This window comes from Papaver somniferum, unplaced genomic scaffold, assembly GCF_003573695.1.
Source record: "Papaver somniferum cultivar HN1 unplaced genomic scaffold, ASM357369v1 unplaced-scaffold_154, whole genome shotgun sequence".
In the NCBI taxonomy this organism is placed as follows: Eukaryota; Viridiplantae; Streptophyta; class Magnoliopsida; order Ranunculales; family Papaveraceae; genus Papaver; species Papaver somniferum.
The window spans coordinates 9388095-9407474 of record NW_020624820.1 but is presented as its reverse complement, the minus strand read 5'-3'; the positions used below and the strand labels follow the sequence as shown (position 1 = coordinate 9407474).

Here is a 19380-nt window from a genome sequence, read left to right as displayed (position 1 = left end):
TTTGATTATGCAGGAGCTAGTTTCTCAGTCAAAACTTTTGAAGGTGCGCTTGGAAGAACCAAGGATGCTTCAGGAAATGTTGAAGGACTGTGAGTCCTGGCAGGAGGATGCTCATGCTTTATTAGAACAAGCAGATTCTTTCCTGATGCTGCACAATGTTAGTGTAGATAATGGGTGTCACACTAGGATCGTAGAGCTACTTCAGTTGATTCAGTCTGTCACAATGAAAGGACAGCTTTTAGGTGTTGACTTTGACGAGATTCCAAAACTTCAAAAAGTTTCCTCCAAACTAGAGTGGTGCTTAAGGGCTATTACATCCCTCCTCGCAACTCCTTCACTTAAGGTGATCAATTCTGTTATCTGACATGCATTATACTGTAGCGAATTCATTTTTGAAAAAAAATAATTAGTAAGTTTAAGATGTCACACAGGGATACTCGATGTTCGAGCATAGAAATACCGGATAAACGTGTAGAAGTACATTAGTAGATAGTAGCATTCATGGGCATGTTTAAGGACATATTCTAATTATTAATTGTCTTATATATCTATTTTTTTTTCCTTCTCTGTGAGTACCTATGTGTGCTTTTTGTTTTGTAGCTCTTTTTGAATCTTTTCATTCACATGTCACATGGTTAACTTCGGTTTATTTGTCTAACATATATTTGGATGTTATAGGCAGTTGATAGCTTAATAGAAAGTGCAAAGTCTGTCCCATGTGAGCGTGATGATTTGGTAAATTCGTTGATTGATGGTGTTATCTGGCTCAAGAAGGCACTGGAAATAGTTTCTTCGCGCGGTAAAAGATGCAAGTTGAGTGATGTTGAAGAAATTGTTGATGAAGCTCAAGTAAGCAGTTGAAAGTTTTCAACATATCCTCACATGCCTTTGTTTTGCAGATATTGCGAAATTCTAATGCCATTCCTTCTAACTGCAGATGATTAAAGTCCCTTTTCCATTGATGGTTGACCAGCTTGTTATTAGTATGGAAAAACATAAGTAAGCGTTCTAATTCTGCCTTGCAACATTTTTCCGCGTTTTCCATTTTTCTTATGTGCTATCTGGTACTTTGACTTGACTCGCGTTATTTATTAGTCCAATTTAATTTTGTCCAAAATTTTTCGTATAAGTTCTGTTAAAGTAAATAAAATTCTTTGACTACTATGTAATGTAGTATATGTAGGACAATCATGCTTCTTTTTAGTGTAACTAGATTAGTAGAATATGCCTAATGAAAACCGATCAATACAAAAAGCATATGCTTACTAGTTTAGAGTATTCTGATTATCTTGGGGGGTTTATAATATTTAAGACTTGCTTTAATTTTATAGATTAGTATTCCTATCTTGTTAGTCTTGCAACAGCCCTGACACTAATAATGTGGAATCCCATCGATGATGCACAAAACATACCGAAGCGCACCTAAGGATCTTTAGACTCTACTCTATAGTATTGATGTCTCACACCAGATAAAATTCTCAAACAAAAATATAACATATACGCGGTTCACCATTGTAAAATTGCATATTGCTTTGTGTAATCCCTCATATTTTATCTTGTCAACCGATTGAAGTCTTCTAATATCTTGTACACTTAACTAGCTGCCTTGGGGTTGGACTCAGGTTAGCTGAGGTCTCAGATCAAGGTGCAGTGACCAACTCGGCGAGTTTGAACTTTCTTATATTCGTGTGAGGTCGTTTTGAGTTATAATAATAAAAAGAATAAGAAAACGTAGTAAAAGAAGTGAAAAATAAGCAGTAGCAGCAGGTGAAAGAAGAACAGCAGTAGCCGCAGAAAAATTCTCCTCAACCAAACTACTTAAACAATTCCAAATCCGTTCCTCTCTCTCTTTCTCAAGGAGCTGGAGTAAGCTTTAAGAAACACTTTTTTCCCTAAACCGAGTCAATATCGGTTCTCGAGTTGACACGAAATAGGTAAATACTGGTGGCTGGTGCTGACTTGCCGAGTCACTCGACTAGAGCTGTACCGGGTGAAGTATTAAGAAGCGTAAGGCAAGAATGCCGAATTATGAGCTACTCGCAAGCAACTTGGCTGATCATGCATTGCTTTGTGCTTTCCTGTTGATTCAGATACTTATTTTATATGCTATTATTCTAAATGCAGATCCTGGCAGGAGAAGGTGCATGTGTTCTTTAGTTCAAACTCCGCAGAGAAGTCCTGGTCCGCGTTGTTACAGCTCAAGGTAACGAATCTTCCGCCGCTTGTAAATGTGATTTTATGGATCACATATATTTGGTGTTTCAAGTAAACCCTTGCTTTTGGCCTCATGTGTTTTAACTCATAAATATTAATAAATGTTCTTTCTTCAGTTCAAATGAAAATGAAAATGCATGGTAAAAGTGTTTTCCATTATATGGTCTGTATCAGTATCTTCCATCATAGATTTTAAGATTTGCATGTCTCACATGGCCTGTTATGTTAGGGTTATAGAAATGGCAGTTTCTTAGCTTTTCAAAAGTGCAGCAAGCCATTTTTTATGTAATGTTGTATGTGGTTATTTGTCATTTCGTGTGAAAAATGGTCTATATCAAAACCGGGCGATGCATAACATCTTGAAAGGAAACTAATATATTCAACTGAAATTCTTATTGTGCTTTCTTATGTTTTACTGTACTATGTAGGAATTTGGGGATTCAGATGCCTTCGATTGTCCAGAGTTGGACAGAGTTAACTCTGAAATTGTAAAAGTTGAGAAGTGGATTCTTTCTTGCAAAGAGATCATTGGTCCTTCTGTTAGTGACATGAACTCCTTGTGCACTGCTTTAGTCTCAGTGAGTTCTCTGAACCATATACCTCTTCAGGTCCTTGTACTCTGCTTTCCCTGAATACTTCTTTCACTGATCGATTAAATAACCCGTTCTATGGCAGATAAAGCATTCCATGGATAGATCCATCCAGTTATATCAAGACGCGAGCTGTTGCAGTGCCAGAAGTTTGCATGTGTGCTGCTTCAGTGCTTCTGGAAATCAAGAAATATTTGCTTGCTTCAAGTGTAATGACAGGTAATACCATTTGTTCTCTGAATAGTTCCTGTTCCGAGTGTAATGACCAGACATTTCTTGGTTTTGGTTTATGAAGCCATGAACGACTGTTTCTGAAGCGTCAGACAGAAGTCTGGGACCTTGTTTTTATTTCACGTTTTTCAGCTACTGGTAGTGGTCCTTAGTTAAAGTCCATCTTGTGCTGTGGTTTCCATTTGGCTGACACAGTAATTTATTTTTATGCTCTTAGAAACATTTCTTTTGGTGTTTAATTAAATATAAGTATGCCACCTTTGGTGGACAACTTATTTAGTTTTTGTTCGCTTCTCATGAACAGGTACCACCTTTCATGCCTGGGGTCAATGTTTCCTATAACAAGTCTTGCAAGAGAAAATACATGCCCTTATTGCCTTCTTTTGGAAAGTGGAGCTGTATCTCGAAATGAATGCCGTAGTTTGGTATGTATCTGTGAGTTTTTCTTGCATAACTAAGTTGCTCTCTTTATCCAACCTACCTTGTTTATTGTAGATATCCAGGGGAGCACGCCCTGAACTGAAGATGCTCAATGAACTACTCTCTGTGGCCAACGATTTCTGCATGCGGTAAGAGCGCTTCCCTGTCTCCAGTGAACCATACATATGTGCAGTTATAGTAAATGCGTGTCAGGTCAAGGATGCTTGAATATTGTAATCTGAATGTGTGCAGTGTGCTCAAATACTCGATCTGACACAAACTTGTAGCTTCACAATGGTTATCTCTCGGAAAGAACCAGTACGAGCTCAATAATTAATTGCTGTTGTTGTTTATTGATAGGATTAAAGAAATAGATATTCTTGAAAAGCTCGTGGAACAAACTCTTGCCTGCCAATCCCTAATGGCAGAAACTGTGGATTTCGTCCTTGGTTATCATGATAAAGATATTGTCCCAATATCTCGAAGACTTTTGGTTCCCTTGAAGGTGTTTATTCTCTTCTCATTTGCAGTCTACTTTGGAGTTGTGGATATTCTTATTAGAATGACTTGATATAATATCAAACTAAGGTAGTCTTTATGTAATTTGCAATTTGCTGTGCAGGCAGTAGGAGTTGCGGGTGTGTTTGATCATGATGGTACTCGCAACTTGGAGATGGCAGTAGTGATACACTCGTGGAAAATCAGAGTCAAGATGCTGTTTGAGAATTCAGAGAAGCCGCATATCCAAAACATTCAGCGCATGCTGAAAGAGGTATTTCCAATTAGGGTTCCAAAGCTGCTCAAGCAAAATTCTGTTTCATTTTTCTGGAATTCATGGTAGTCTTTTAAGTACACGAGTCACATGACTGCACTGCTAAAATGTTCTGATAAAATAAATAATAGTACGGTGAAAAGAGGTGATAATAATCAAGTCATAGCACAATGAGGAAGAGAGAGGAAAGGATAAAACAGAAGAAAACCTAACTTGGAATTTATTACAGTTCAGCCTTGTTCGTCCATAATAGTGCAATGTTACATCTTGAGACTATGTATCTCTCGGTTAACACATGGTCATATGCTAAGCATCCTTGCCATCAAACTTTAGAGTTATATTCTAAGTTTGAGAAACAGCTATATTTGATCATGCAATAGGCACCTGTCATCTTATTCAGGATGATGCGATGTTTGTCTATTGTAATAGAATTGCTTGATCTTTAAGTAATCTTTTAAGATACACTCCTTGTTCATAGTTAACATGTGTTTGAACATTAACCGGTAGACATGATGCAGGGGTCACAATTGAATGTGCCATCTGGTGATTATTTCATCCATGAACTTACAAAGATGAAGTGTGTAGGTTTACATTGGGTAGAACTTGCTAGAAAGGTCTGTGATTTCTCTACTGTGATCCCTTGTAGCATTCTTCTTTTGGATGCCGTACGATTAGTAATTTCGTGTAACTTTTCTTCCTTCTTTTCAGGTTGCCTCGGATTCTGGGCATCTCGAGTTGGATGAAGTATTTAAATTAATTAGGGAGGGTGAAGACTTGCCAGTGCATCTGGACAAAGAGATCAAAGTAATACCTTTCATCTCTTTAAAATTGTTGACATAAATCATATGTGATATCTAAAAGTTCTCCCTTTTTGCTTCTTTTGCAGTTATTAAGAGATCGTAGTGTACTTTATTGCATTTGCCGGAAGCCTTACAATAACAAAGCACCAATGATTGCTTGTGACTTGTGTGAAGAGTGGTATCACTTCGATTGTGTTAAAATATGTGAACCAGCACCAAACAACTACCTCTGTCCTGCTTGTAAGCCCCTGGAGGAGAAAGAGCCTTTGTCGTCACTACTAAAGGGAGAGAGGTAAGACTATATGTAACACTGATTTAAAACTGTTGGGTACTAATCTTGATAGTTTAGATTGTGGTAATATCCATGAATCATTTCCAACTTCTTGTGTGCCTATAAGAGAACTTTGGCATTTATCAACTAGCAAAAAGCCTCATGATTAGATATAATATGATAACTGAACTTTGACATGTCTGTAGTCTAGACGCAAGGAAGATTTAAAAGTTAGGTTAGGAGGGCTGCAGTAAATAGTAGACTTGGCATGTGCAACTGCGTCGCCAGCAATCAGACTAATTTGCAGTAGGCCCCACAAAAGCTTGATTTAAAAGGTTGGGATTATCTGCAATGTTAATGACCAAATGTTTCTACAGTAGATTACGAAATATATAGCAGTTGATCCAGTAATTGCAAATTATGTGTTATTTTTGCGATGGTAGCTTATTATTCATTGCGTCCAAGCATCACTCTAAGAGGATGGAGATGAAACATATGAAACATCAGTCGAGCACTTCCTTTAGTTTGCAGAATTTACTGCAAAGACAATTGTGATAGTGTTCAAGTTGTATTTTTCCTGACTTTGCCGGTTACATCTGCTGCTGAGTAAATATTGGAATCAGGATGATTTCTTAATTGTGGTTCACTCACGTATAGAAATCAAGCACCCTGAATCTGACCGCAGGTTTTACATTTTTTATTGACAAGGATGTTAGTTAGATTCAGTTCTTGAGTTTTTGGATGTACATATAGTTAGTCAAGTTTGATATTCTCTGACAACATGAAGGTCATATGAATTATCAATTAATGCTGATTTGATTCCTTCAACAGATTATCTGGGACTGGGTCTGATGATGTGGGTCCTCAGACACCTCTTCCTCAGGGCAACGAATCGAGGAGAAGACGTAGAAAGTTAAGTTCTAATAGAAGGCGGCAGACGCGGATGTTGGTTGCGGATCTTGGAATGATGTTAAGGCACTCTGATGGCATTGATCAATTATGGTGGAGAAATAGGAAGCCTTTGAGGAGAACATCTAAAAAACGTGCGGAGTTGGAAAGCCTCTCCCCGTTCTATAATTTGTAACATTAACAGATCCATCAGATAGTTATTAGTTCAATTTATTCATTCGATTAGTTGTTATTCTTAGTCCCGTGTTCTATTAAAAAGTTCGAGTTGCATTAGTTTTTTCTGTAGGCTACGACCTGTATAAAAGGGTATCAATATTATGTTTCTACCATGCTGGCTAGATTTTAGGAATCCTATTTGTTCTCAGGACTTCTGTCCGGAGGCAGACTCTGGTAAATAACCTATAAATAGGAGTCCAATCTCCCAAATTGGACATTATTGATGAAATTGTCGCTTAAGAGAGAACGTTATGGGGTTTAGGATGGAAGCGATCTTCAGAAATATTCCGTCTAACATTAGTTTATGGTGATAATGATACTAATACTAATGTAGATGAATCTTCAGTTTCATCACCTTCAGTATCTGATCCTGGTTCTTTTCAAGATGATCCAGGTTTACTTGTCGAATTAGATTTATCTGCCGATGATGATGAAAATCAAACTGCACTCGAGTTACAATCTCAACTTGCAGGAAAGGACAACAACGATGATGAAAAAGATAATGTTGGTGTTGATATGAATGTTTTTAGTAGAACAAGAGAACCATTACGGTCGATTGCTTTGTCAAAGCCTATTGGTTCAGGACCCTAGTTAGTAATTCTCCGAACGCGAACGTATCCGAGCTGACGGAATCCGAATGATACTTCCAAACTATTTGAACTTCGAACCTAGTTTCCGGATTATATGGACCTTACGATTCGCAAACGTATCCGAACTGAACGAATCCGAATGGTGTTTCCGAACTAGAACTTTATTTGATTTTTGTATATACTTTATATTTAAATACAATTATTTCGTTAAAATTTTCAATTGGTAGTTGTTTAACTAGTGTTTATGTGTTCATTTTTGTTTAAAAGTCTACAAACTAGTTTTTTAGTACATTTGTGCGATTAAATTGTTTACTTCTTGTTAAGTAATCACGCTAAAATGTTTTGTTCCATCTTATCTATCTTACAAAAACAAATGGTTTTGGTCTAATCTGATGGACGTAAATAGGTGTTTTAAGGTCATCCACGGCCACTATTGCTCTAAAAGTTTTAAAAAGTGCAGGAGATAAATCTTGGCTGAGGATCCCTCCCACTGTTATGCCCTGATCCAACAGTGCAGATACAGTTTGGATTATGAAACTTGGTCACATTATTCGGTCAATGAAAGCTGGATATATAAATGTCTCATTAATTCGTTGCCATTCAATGGAATTAAACTCTGCCTTGATTCACACACCGACCGTTTTTCTTCTTCGCATAGTATTAAAAGACCCAGGCGCATGAGGAATTTGTCCAGACAATGGAAAAGTCAGGCGCATGAAGAATCTGTCCAAACAATAGAAAAGCGATCGATCCATCATAATCCCAGGTATCTTATGTTCTTATTAGATCTTCCCCCAAATAATTCTGTTTCCTTTAGTCGATTTAGTTGTCTCCTTATAAACTCCATTTTGAATGTTTTTTCAAAAGATTTGATTTGATCCTCTTTTTGGTGATTAGGGCTTCTCCATTGTCGCAACATTAAATCTTCAGATCCCCTCCCTAAAATGTTGTACCTCTCTCTCTTAGTTGTCTCCTTATAAACTCCATTTAGAATGAAAAGATTTGATTTGATCCTCTTTTTGGTGATTAGGGCTTCTCCATTGTCGCAACATTAAATCTTCAGATCCCCTCCCTAAAATGTTGTACCTCTTCCTCTTAGAGGATGATCTATTTGAGCAATAGAAAAGGAGAAGATGATTTAGTAGATAAAAAATTATGTGTTGAATCCGTTATTGAGAGTTGTAGGAAATTGAACCAAATGCAGGATGATATGATGTGAGGAGTTGGATACAACTTCCTCAACATTTCATCTTCAACTTTAACATCCAAAAAAGGAACCTGTTTAAGCGTATGTAAGAGTCGAAAGAAACTGAATCAAGTTATTGCACAAAACTAAAATGTCTCAAAATAGCCGCCAGTTCATTAAATCTTCCTACGTGAAGCATCTTGGTCGCTGTAAATATGTTTTCATAGGTGATGCATATGAGAGGAACTCAAATTAGATCTTTCATATCTGGACGATGTCTAATGTGCATATGAAAGGATCTCCACTTGGAGAGCTAAGCCTTTATATTTTCGAGACAGGTGATGTATCTTACGAGTGCATGTAATTTTAAATCTTTCTATTACAACTTTGTATGGGATTATGAACCGACTATCAAATGTATGTGACTGCTCTATTTTCTGTGCGCATAACTTTGTAAGTGGTTCAGTACTGTTAGCACTGAGATATTTTAGGGTCTCCTTTTTTTTTTTTTTTTTTTTTTTTTTTTTTTTTTTTTTTTTTTTTTTTTTTTGCTTTGACGATTTCCAGAGCACCATAGATTTGGAAGTAGTTTCACTATGCTACTACAGTCTGTAATTTTCAGATAGAAGTTAAAATTTCGGATGGAAAAGATGATGTAGTTTTTTAAGTGGTAAATAAAGTTCGTTCAACTCGGACTTGTGTAGACTCGATTCTAGACTTAAATACTAATTCTAATAAATATATATAAAAAATATGGTAGCAGTATCGGGAGAAACTGGGACTTAGGATTCCACCAAACTCACAACATAAGGTTCAAATATTAATTCTTTAACAATCATAGATCAATAAAGACATGGACTCTTATTTTTGCCAAGGTAGATTCTCAAAACTTTAGTTGTAAATCCTAAGCATGGGACATCAAAACATCTAAGCAAGCATGACCCATCAAACGAGATGACAACTAATTAATCAAAATCATAATTCAATTTTAATTAGTGCAAAAGTCATATAAGAATTAAATATAATTATCCAAGTATAATATTAGGCTTCCTCCGTCATCCCAGTGTTGGGGTTTAGATCTTCATGGTGAAAACACGCTCAAAATAATATCTCATGGCTCAAAAGGTGTTTTTATTGAAGGTATGTGAGAAAAGAATGAAAGTAGCTTAATCGTAACAGTTATAATTGTTACAGATCGAGTGTTACAAGGAATTGTTGCAAACTGAAATAATTGTTACTAATGGACTGTTACAGGATTTGAAATTTAAGACCCTAAGAAACGACTGTCCTTTACAGCCTGATGTTCTTCGTGTTCTTCAGCAGCAGCAGCAGAACTCGATTTCCTGCAACTTCGATTTCTTGACTCTGTGGTGTTCTAAACTTCCCAAAACTGTTCCAATAACTTCGTCACCTTCCCTGGAACTCGAACACACCTTTTATACTGCTCAGAAACCTAAAAATAGCGATTAATTCTCTCTTTTTCTTTTCGTGCAAGCCACGACAATAATCTTCTCTGCCGATTTCCTTAAGCGTTTCTAAGACTTCCAAATCATCCGAAACTCTTCCTTAGATAGAATATCACCTTAGGAAACAATATCACGCCTTTAGTCTCCCTGGAATTCCTAAAATAATTCCACAAAGTTTTCGTGCAAAACTTAAACTCTGTTTCCTTTTTCTGGATTATCCAACCCAATTTGATCGATTCCAGCGCACATACCAAGCCTGTTATGCTCAATCACGTCCAGCCCAACAAATTTCAGCGATTGAATCTCTCTAAAACACCTTCGAAATCCAACCCAAAGTTTGGTTCTTTGCTGGATATTTTTCCCGCCAAAATTTCATTCGAATTTGAGAAGAAAGTGACCTCCCCCTATCCCGTGCTGGTCTCCCTTTAGCAGATGCCTGGAAATGGGTCACCCCTTAATAATTAGGTTACCCCTTATCCAAAGTGAGAGTCCCTATAGTAATTTTCTCCCACGAGCGCAAAAACCACTTTTTTAGCCAATTTCGCCGCAAAAGCTTATTTCTCCAAAAATACCTACTGGGACATAAAAAGCCATAGTAAATATAAAATCGAGCACTAATAATATATACAATTGAGATTATATAAGACACAAAAATGTGCCTATCAAATACCCCCAAACTTATTATTTGCTAGTCCTCGAGCAAATCAAATAGAAAATAAAATCCTAACTCACTGTCGCAGGCATTGTCGATTGCATTTAGCTTATGCAATAAGCCTTTAAACCCCTAGGTGGCCCTAGTGGCCGAGTTATAGTCTCGGGAGGGCTTACAAGAGATATACCCACAAAACCTTTACACTCCATACCCTAGCTATCTAGGCAGAACCTTGGAAGGCACTAAAGAATCTCCTTGGTTGGCATACTTATTGACTACAGGAGGAAGTACCCTGATGCGAAATTCCAATTGTTGTACACGAGTTTGCACTCAAGCATACTAAAATTCATATAAAGTGACAGAGCTCTACTCAGATAGTCGCACTATGGACATCAATATCCGGAGTCAAAACTAATCACATGGATAGATCAAGAAGATGGATATAGAGAAAAACATAGATGGTTTTGATGTTTACTAAGTGAACGGCGTTTCCCATATCTGTCTGAAGGCCTCCGCCAAAATGAACCTATCCTAATGGATTGAGGTACTAGTCTGACTAATATCAACACACTGGCATATACAAGGGAACCAGTGGTCGATAACCTAACTCTAGGTCAACACAGCTGGCATATACAAGGGTACCAGTGGTCGACTTTATTGAATTTATTCCTTTTGGTCAAATGGTCTGGTCTCAATTTCTTTTTTTTTTCTTTTTTGTTTTCAACTTTTTTTTTTCAACTTTTTTTTTTCATGTATCTCAATCACTCTAATTCACCCTAGCATTGGTAACAACTTGAATCGTGAGCCCCACTAAATCACTTAGAAATATAGTTTAAAAACAAAACAACATCAAAAAGAAGTGAAAAGGACTCAACGAGATATGGTGAAACTATCATGTTATTCCTAACAACTGAGCTCTGTGCTTTTATGAATAGACTCTTTAGATGTTGCCATCTAATCAGATTGGTTCCTCAACTCCTACAACCAAAATGCTTCCATCCACTTAGATTAGTTAGTGCGATCCTTAATATGCATAAATTTCTAGGCTCTGGAGTTTATTTATTGCAACTAAAAAGTTTCTCCCGTACCCCCAAACTTAAATCTAACATTGTCCTCAATGTTCTAAAGATAAAATTAAAAGCATGAACAAGGAGAAATTGTTACCATTTGAAGCAAAAGAGATAAGGAAAGATATTACCGTGTCGCATGAATATTGGGTTACCTCCCAAGAAGTGCTAAGTTTAAAGTCTTCAGCCAGACTAATAGATGATTAGTCACCTCATGGAATCATAAAGTAATAGTCGAAATTTCTGTGGGTCATCAAAACCATATAGAGCTATCACAAATAAAAGGAATCTGCAACCTGTCAAGAAAATAAACAAATAAAGCACACCCTTGTCTAGTTTCCTGTTTAAGACAACTACATCTAGATGTGGTTCAGGTTCAGGTTCTATAACTGGGTCCAAATAACATATTTTCATGGGTTGGAATTCCTCAAAGCTAAGATCCGGTTCAGGTCTAGAAAAACTCAAGTAAAAACTTAGAAGCACATAATAATAACCTGAATAATTGTGGATCCTTAAAGTCAATCAGTTTTGACTCACACAGCTGACCACAATGAGAGTGGTGGTCTTCCTTAAACAAATGCGTCGACCCTAATCTCCTAAAGTAATTAGGTTTAGTCTCAAAACTTAATAATTGACACATATGAAACTTATACGTTCCCACAATCGGTTGAAAAATATTTGGTGGGAAAACAAAGTCAATCTGGATATCATAGCCTGGGTAAACCACATCAACCAGAGGATGGGTTTCTAACAACTGAACTTCCTTATGGACATCACTAGGTTCAGGAAAACGTGTATGAAGATAATCTTGTAAAATGGTTGAGGCACATATGTCAAGTCCCAAGTGAGGGACCTTTGTAAGAGTTAAAGCACATGGAGAATGATAATCACCCCCAAACTTAGATTTTTGGGTATCTCTAGATAGACTAGCTATAATTTCCTCAATTTCTAAATCGTTGGAATCCTGAAAATAGTCAATTGCTTCTTCTAGGTTATACTCAAGTGACGCATCCTCACTCATATTTAATAGTTGTACGAGTTCATTTTTTTCGTCTAAGACCATTGTTTCTAAACCGCTAGACTCTAAAACGGTATTCTCAGAATAAACTCGTTCCTCTAAACCATTATCGACTTCGTAATCAAAAGGAAATACTACATCATCTAAAGAAGTGGTATCTCTAATCAAATCCTCATCTTTTTGAATAGGTGAATAATCATTAAAATTATCGGGATCTGAACCAGAAATAACACTATCATCATAAAGTTCATTTGGAGTAACAAATTCCTGATCACTATGCCTACATATTTAAAATTCTTCATCAACACTATCCACATCATAATCATCATAATAACATGAAAATGGTTGAACCTCATCTAAACAAGTAGTGTGACCAATTTTATCCTCGTCATCTTGATTATGCAAATAACTATCCTCATTTTCAAGGGTACTATTGGAATCACTGTATTGGAAATTAAGATTATTTCGAGCAATTCTTTCGTTCGTCTCAGCTATCATCTTGAAGGATTCCTCTATAGAAAGTTCTCTTTCGTCATAAACTAAGTTATTCATCTCAGCTAACTTACGTGTCGACTCCTCTAATTTCCTGAGGGACTCTTCTAAAAGAGAAATATAATAATTTTGCTCGTATAACCGGTGCGTGTGTGGATAGTAATTGGGCTCATCAAGGTCAAAGGCTGATGTTCCCAACCACTATTCACACTATGGTCAAAGTAGTAACGTCCATTTTGAAACTCAGTCGGATATTCGTTGTATTGGCTCTTGTAATACCAGTTCGACATTCTATTGCAGGGGTGTGAGTTGTCACACAAAATAAAACCCACTGACAGGGGATTCGTGGGTGGATAGAGTCTTACCTCCCGTACCAGACGGGCGATGAACCGTTGAAGTCGACTCAGGCCACCGACTCCAATGTCAGTGTACGAACCCGAGGGGACGAGACAGTATCGTAACCGTCGTCCTTCCCTGCAAACAGTTTATATTTAATCTTAACCCTTCCTTAGGGTTTAAAAATAATGTCCAAGAATGTCCAAAAAGTCCAAAAGAAAAATGTCCAAAAAAGAAAAATTACAAAAATAACACCCTATTTACAGTTTCTAAAAATAAAACAAAATAACTATATACAAAATCTTCTTCTTCACTCCTTTTGGATTCCTCTTTTGTTTCCTTCTTTGGCGATGCTTTCCTTTTATAGTACTTTTTATTTCCTTGTAGCTTCGCTCCAAATCTGAAAAGAATCGAAAAATACCAAAATGCGTAAAAAAGAACAAAAAATAAAAAAAATAAAAAGAAACCTAAAACAAATCTAAATACAAGTCCGCGTCGGCGGCGCCAAAAATAGATGTAGTTTTTTAAGTGGTAAATAAAGTTCTTTCAACTCGGACTTGTGTAGACTCGATTCTAGACTTAAATACTAATTCTAATAAATATATATAAAAAATATGGTAGCAGTATCGGGAGAAACTGGGACTTAGGATTCCACCAAACTCACAACATAAGGTTCAAATATTAATTCTTTAACAATTATAGATCAATAAAGACATGGACTCTTATTTTTGCCAAGGTAGATTCTCAAAACTTTAGTTGTAAATCCTAAGCATGGGACATCAAAACATCTAAGCAAGCATGACCCATCAAACGAGATGACAACTAATTAATCAAAATCATAATTCAATTTTAATTAGTGCAAAAGTCATATAAGAATTAAATATAATTACCCAAGTATGATATTAGGCTTCCTCCGTCATCCCAGTGTTGGGGTTTAGCTCTTCATGGTGAAAACACGCTCAAAATAATATCTCATGGCTCAAAAAGTGTTTTTATTGAAGGTATGTGAGAAAAGAATGAAAGTAGCTTAATCGTAACAGTTATAATTGTTACAGATCGAGTGTTACAAGAAATTGTTGCAAACTGAAATAATTGTTACTAATGCACTGTACAGGATTTGAAATTTAAGACCCTAAGAAACGACTGTCCTTTACAGCCTTATGTTCTTCGTGTTCTTCAGCAGCAGCAGCAGAACTCGACTTCCTGCAACTTCGATTTCTTGACTCTGTGGTGTTCTAAACTTCCCCAAACTGTTCCAATAACTTCGTCACCTTCCCTGGAACTCGAACACACCTTTTATACTGCTCAGAAACCTACAAATAGCGATTAATTTTCTCTTTTTCTTTTCGTGCAAGCCACGACAATAATCTTCTCTGCCGATTTCCTTAAGCGTTTCTAAGACTTTCAAATCATCCGAAACTCTTCCTTAGATAGAATATCACCTTAGGAAACAATATCACGCCTTTAGTCTCCCTGGAATTCCTAAAATAATTCCACAAAGTTTCCGTGCAAAATTCAAACTCTGTTTCCTTTTTCTGGATTATCCAGCCCAATTTGATCGATTCCAGCGCACATACCAAGCCTGTTATGCTCAATCACGTCCAGCCCAACAAATTTCAGCGATTGAATCTCTCTAAAACACCTTCGAAATCCAACCCAAAGTTTGGTTCTTTGCTGGATATTTTTCCCGGCAAAATTTCATTCGAATTTGAGAAGAAAGTGACCCCCCCTATCCAGTGCTGGTCTCCCTTTAGCAGATGCCGGGAAAGGGGTCACCCCTTAGTAATTAGGTTACCCCTTATCCAAAGTGAGAGTCCCTATAGTAATTTTCTCCCACAAGCGCAAAAACCACTTTTTTAGCCAATTTCGACGCAAAAGCTTATTTCTCCAAAAATACCTACAGGGACATAAAAAACCATAATAAATATAAAATCGAGCACTAATAATATATACAATTGAGATTATATAAGACACAAAAATGTGCTTATCAAGAGACTATTTGCAGAAACCATCGTATCAAATACACCGTCAACCCTTAAATCTCCATGCACATGGTGATTAAAGCAGACATGTTGCCGCCGTATAAAGATTGGCAACATTTCGTTTTTGAGGTAATAAGACATTTGACAAGAGACACACTGGAAGTCTACCAAAAATTTATAACACTACGACATCATCTCTCCTCTAACGCAAGTGATTTAAGTATTTCTTTTCTTTTTCTTGGGATAAATAAGTTTTTTTTTCGAGAAAGTGACTGTAGTTAGTCTTAAAGAGAAAATTTAATGAACTGAAAATAGGTAAATATCCGTATCTTGAATCCTTCTTACCAATTGAAAAAACACTGGATGCTCACCACAATATGAAGCAAGGATCCAAATCCCGGGCCGTTACGGCACGGGTCACATACTAGTAAATCATATACAAATAAAATTAGTCTCTTAATAAGGTCATAATACTTATCAATTTATCATATATGTAAGCCGAATTTTAAGTGCCGAACTCACACTTATAAAACGAATATGCATGTACGTATGCCGTTCCGAACTACTGTCCGAACAACGAACCGTTGACCGGATTTTTAACCGAATCCAAGCTATCTGAATCCGTATAATTCACGTACGTATACCGTCTCGAACCACTACCCGTACCCCGAATTGCTAACTAGGTTCAGGACTACAACCAGATGCTAATGGGGTTTTATCTCGTTTGATTCGATCTAATCTTGAAGCATCATCACGGACTGATGCCAGTTTGTCCGAGCATTGGAAATCTGTTACTTGTTTAACAATCTCTGGATGCAGCTTATCGGTATTTCCAGTGGAATTAACCCGTCTGCCCCTTCTTGAGAAGCTAAATCTTGATAATAATAAGCTAATGCAGCTGCCCCCGGAGCTTGGTGGACTGAGAGCTTTGAAAGTACTGACGGTTGATCACAACATGCTGCCATCAATCCCTGTAGAGCTCAGGCAGTGCGTTGGATTAGTGGAGTTGTCTCTGGAACATAACAAACTCGTCCGCCCACTTCTTGATTTCAGAGCTATGTACTCTCGATCTATTTGGCAATCCCATCGAGTTTTTGCCAGAAATATTGCCCTTACACAAGCTCCGCCACTTGTCTTTTGCAAATATAAGGATCAAAGGAAATGACAGCAGTTTGAAATCTGTAGACGTAGAAATTGAGACGGAGAACAGTTCTAGCTATTTCACTGCATGTAGACACAGATTGAGCGCTTTCCTGTCTCTTATTTTCCGGTCTTCTTCTTGTCATCATCCTTTACTAGCATCTGCATTGGCCAAAATCATACAAGATGATGGCGATCGTGTTGTAGTTGGTAAAGATGAGAATGTCGTGCAGCAACTCATAAGTATGATGAGTAGCGACAACCCACATGTGATTCAACAAGCAATCTTTGCTCTTTCAGCACTAGCAGCAGATGTTTCTGTTGCCATGCAGTTGATGAAGTCGGACATCATGCAGCCAATTGAATCATTATTAATGAGATCTACTATGGGCCAAGAAGAACTAAAATCGGTGTTGCAAGTAGTGGTTAACTTGGCTTTTGCTTCTGATGCAGTTGCTCAGAAGATACTGACCAAAGATGTTTTGAGGTCTCTGGAAGTTTTATGTTCCCACAGAGACTGACGTGCAACGATTAGCTCTTCTTGCTGTTGGTAACTTGGCCTTCTGTTTAGAGAATCGTCGCACTTTAGTTACTTCCGAAAGTTTGCGTGAACTTTTACTGCGCCTGATGGTGACATCCGATGTATAAAGCTGCTGCTCGTGCTTTGGCGATCCTCGGGGAGAATGAGAATCTGAGGCGAGCATTGGGAGGAAGGCCAATTGCAAAGCAAGGCTTGCGCATACTTGCAATGGATGGTGGTGGAATGAGAGGTCTGGCAACTGTCCAGATGCTTAAACAGATTGAGCAAGGAACAGGGAAGCGTATACATGAGGTGTTTGACCTCATATGTGGCACATCCACTGGCGGTATGCTTGCTGTTGCTCTTGGAATCAAACAAATGAGCTTGGACGAGTGTGAAGAGATATACAAGAAGCTTGGGAAACGTGTGTTTGCTAAACCTGTCAACGAAGCTGCAACTTGGAGGGAAAAGCTGGATCAAATTTGCAAAAGCTCATCTCGGAGCTTTAGAGTTGTTGTACACGGGTCTAAACACAGTGCTGATCAATTTGAGCAATTGTTGAAAGAGATGTGCGCTGATGAGGAAGGTGACCTTTTAATTGAATCGGCTGTGAAAAGCATTCCCAAAGTTTTTGTAGTGTCGACACTCGTCAGTGTATCACCAGCACAGCCTTTTTTGTTCCGTAATTATCAGTATCCTGCAGGCATCCAGGATAGACCTTTTGGAACAACAGAAATTACGAGTGGCTCTGCGGTTGGGACATATGGTACTAAGCATTGTGCTTTTCTTGGAAGCTGTAAGCATCATATATGGCAGGCTATTAGAGCATCATCAGCTGCTCCATATTGCCTTGATGATTTCTCGGACGATGTGAACCGCTGGCAAGATGGTGCAATTGTAGCTTATAATCCAACTATTTGTGCCTTAAGAGAGGCACAACTGCTATGGCCTGATGCAAAAATTGACTGTTTAGTTTCTATTGGATGTGGTTCTGTCCCAACAAAGGTTCGGAAAGGTAGGTGGCGTCATCTGGATACTGGGCAGGTTTTGATTGAGAGTGCATGCTCAACAAATCGAGTAGATGAAGAATTAAATACGTTGTTACCATTGCTTCCTGAAATACAATATTTTCGGTTTGAGCCGGTTGACGAACGGTGTGATATGGAGCTGGACGAGACTGATCCTGCTATATGGCTCGAGTTGGAAAGTGCCACACAGGAATACATGGAGAAAAATTCCGAGGCCTTCAAGAATGTATGTGATAGATTGCTTCTTACTGACGATTTAGACAAGTTGAATTCCCCCGGTCGTAAAACAAACCTTTCAAACACAGTGATAGATGAGAGAAGCCCTTCTTTGGGTCGGAGGCGTCAGGTACTACTTGTGGAAGCTTCTCATAGTCCTGATTCAGGGAGAGCAGTTCATCATGCCCGGTCCCTGGAGACATTTTGTGCCCGAACTGGCATAAGGATATCATCTGTAACTAGGATGTTGGGGTTCTCAAAGCCTGCACCTGCGACAACATTTGCTACGCCATTTGCATCACCATTGTTTACTGGAAGCTTCCCGTCTAGTCCATTTGCTCCACCAAGCTTGGACGGGTGTCAAACTGGAAATTCACCTGGTTCACCACCAAAATCTCTTATGCGGCCTAGAGAGCTCTCAGCTCCTCTCCAATCATTGCAGGAAAAACTTCAAAGTTCACCGCAAGTTGGCATTATACATTTGGCACTTTAAAATGATGCAGTTGGCTCAATATTGAGTTGGCACAATGATGTGTTTGTGGTTGCCGAACCTGGGGAACTGGCGGATAGGTTTCTACAAAGTGTTAAATCAAGTATTATGTCACTTGTCAAGGGTCGCAGCAGGAAAGACACAACATCCCTGTCAAAAGTTTTGACTGTAGCTGATCTGATTGCATACAAGCCGAATTTCCAAATTGGGTGCGTCGTCCATAGGTATATTGGACGACAAACACAAGTCATGGAGGATGACCAGGAAATCGGTGCATATATGTTTCGCAGGACAGTGCCATCGATTCACTTATCGCCAGACGATGTACGTTGGATGACTGGAGCATGGAGAGATAGAATAATAATTTGCAGCGGGGCATTCGGACCTACCCCAAGTTTAGTGAAGGCATTTCTTGATAGTGGTGCCAAAGCTGTTATTTGCCCAAAAACAAAACCACCAGAGACAAAGTTGGCAAAATTTCATGGGTCAGGTGAGTTCAACACCATAGATAATGGGAGATTTGAGATTGGAGACGAAGAAACAGAAGCGGATGATATGCAACAGCAACCCCCAAGTCCAGGCAGTGACTGGGACGACGGGGACTCGGATAAAGCACAAGAGTTGGTAGATGATGAAGAAGAATTATCTCGGTTCATTTGTTTGTTATATGATGCATTGTTCCAGGAAGGTGCAAGAGTGGACGTGGCTCTGCAACATGCACTTGCTTCCCATCCAAAACTGAGATTTTCATGTCATCTTCCAAGCATGCCATAG

The 19380-nt window shown here is 38.1% G+C and overlaps 1 protein-coding gene and 1 pseudogene across 2 annotated transcripts in view; both read left to right on the top strand.

The window, feature by feature from the left end:
- The window catches only part of LOC113336934 (lysine-specific demethylase lid-like), a 16645-nt gene extending 10100 nt beyond the window's left edge, over positions 1–6545 (top strand). The window contains exons 20-33 of one of the 2 annotated variants that reach the window (XM_026582647.1): positions 14–343; positions 679–849; positions 938–999; positions 2125–2203; positions 2643–2792; positions 2890–3023; positions 3340–3460; positions 3531–3604; positions 3816–3960; positions 4078–4227; positions 4746–4841; positions 4936–5031; positions 5114–5319; positions 6130–6545. In XM_026582647.1, coding sequence (XP_026438432.1) covers positions 14–343; positions 679–849; positions 938–999; positions 2125–2203; positions 2643–2792; positions 2890–3023; positions 3340–3460; positions 3531–3604; positions 3816–3960; positions 4078–4227; positions 4746–4841; positions 4936–5031; positions 5114–5319; positions 6130–6382 — 2067 coding nt within the window. In that variant the 3' untranslated portion in view covers positions 6383–6545. Of the gene's footprint in view, positions 1–13; positions 344–678; positions 850–937; positions 1000–2124; positions 2204–2642; positions 2793–2889; positions 3024–3339; positions 3461–3530; positions 3605–3815; positions 3961–4077; positions 4228–4734; positions 4842–4935; positions 5032–5113; positions 5320–6129 lie in introns of those variants that run through there. The other variant, XM_026582648.1, reaches the window with a different exon arrangement.
- On the top strand, positions 6525–19380 carry LOC113336820 (annotated as a pseudogene).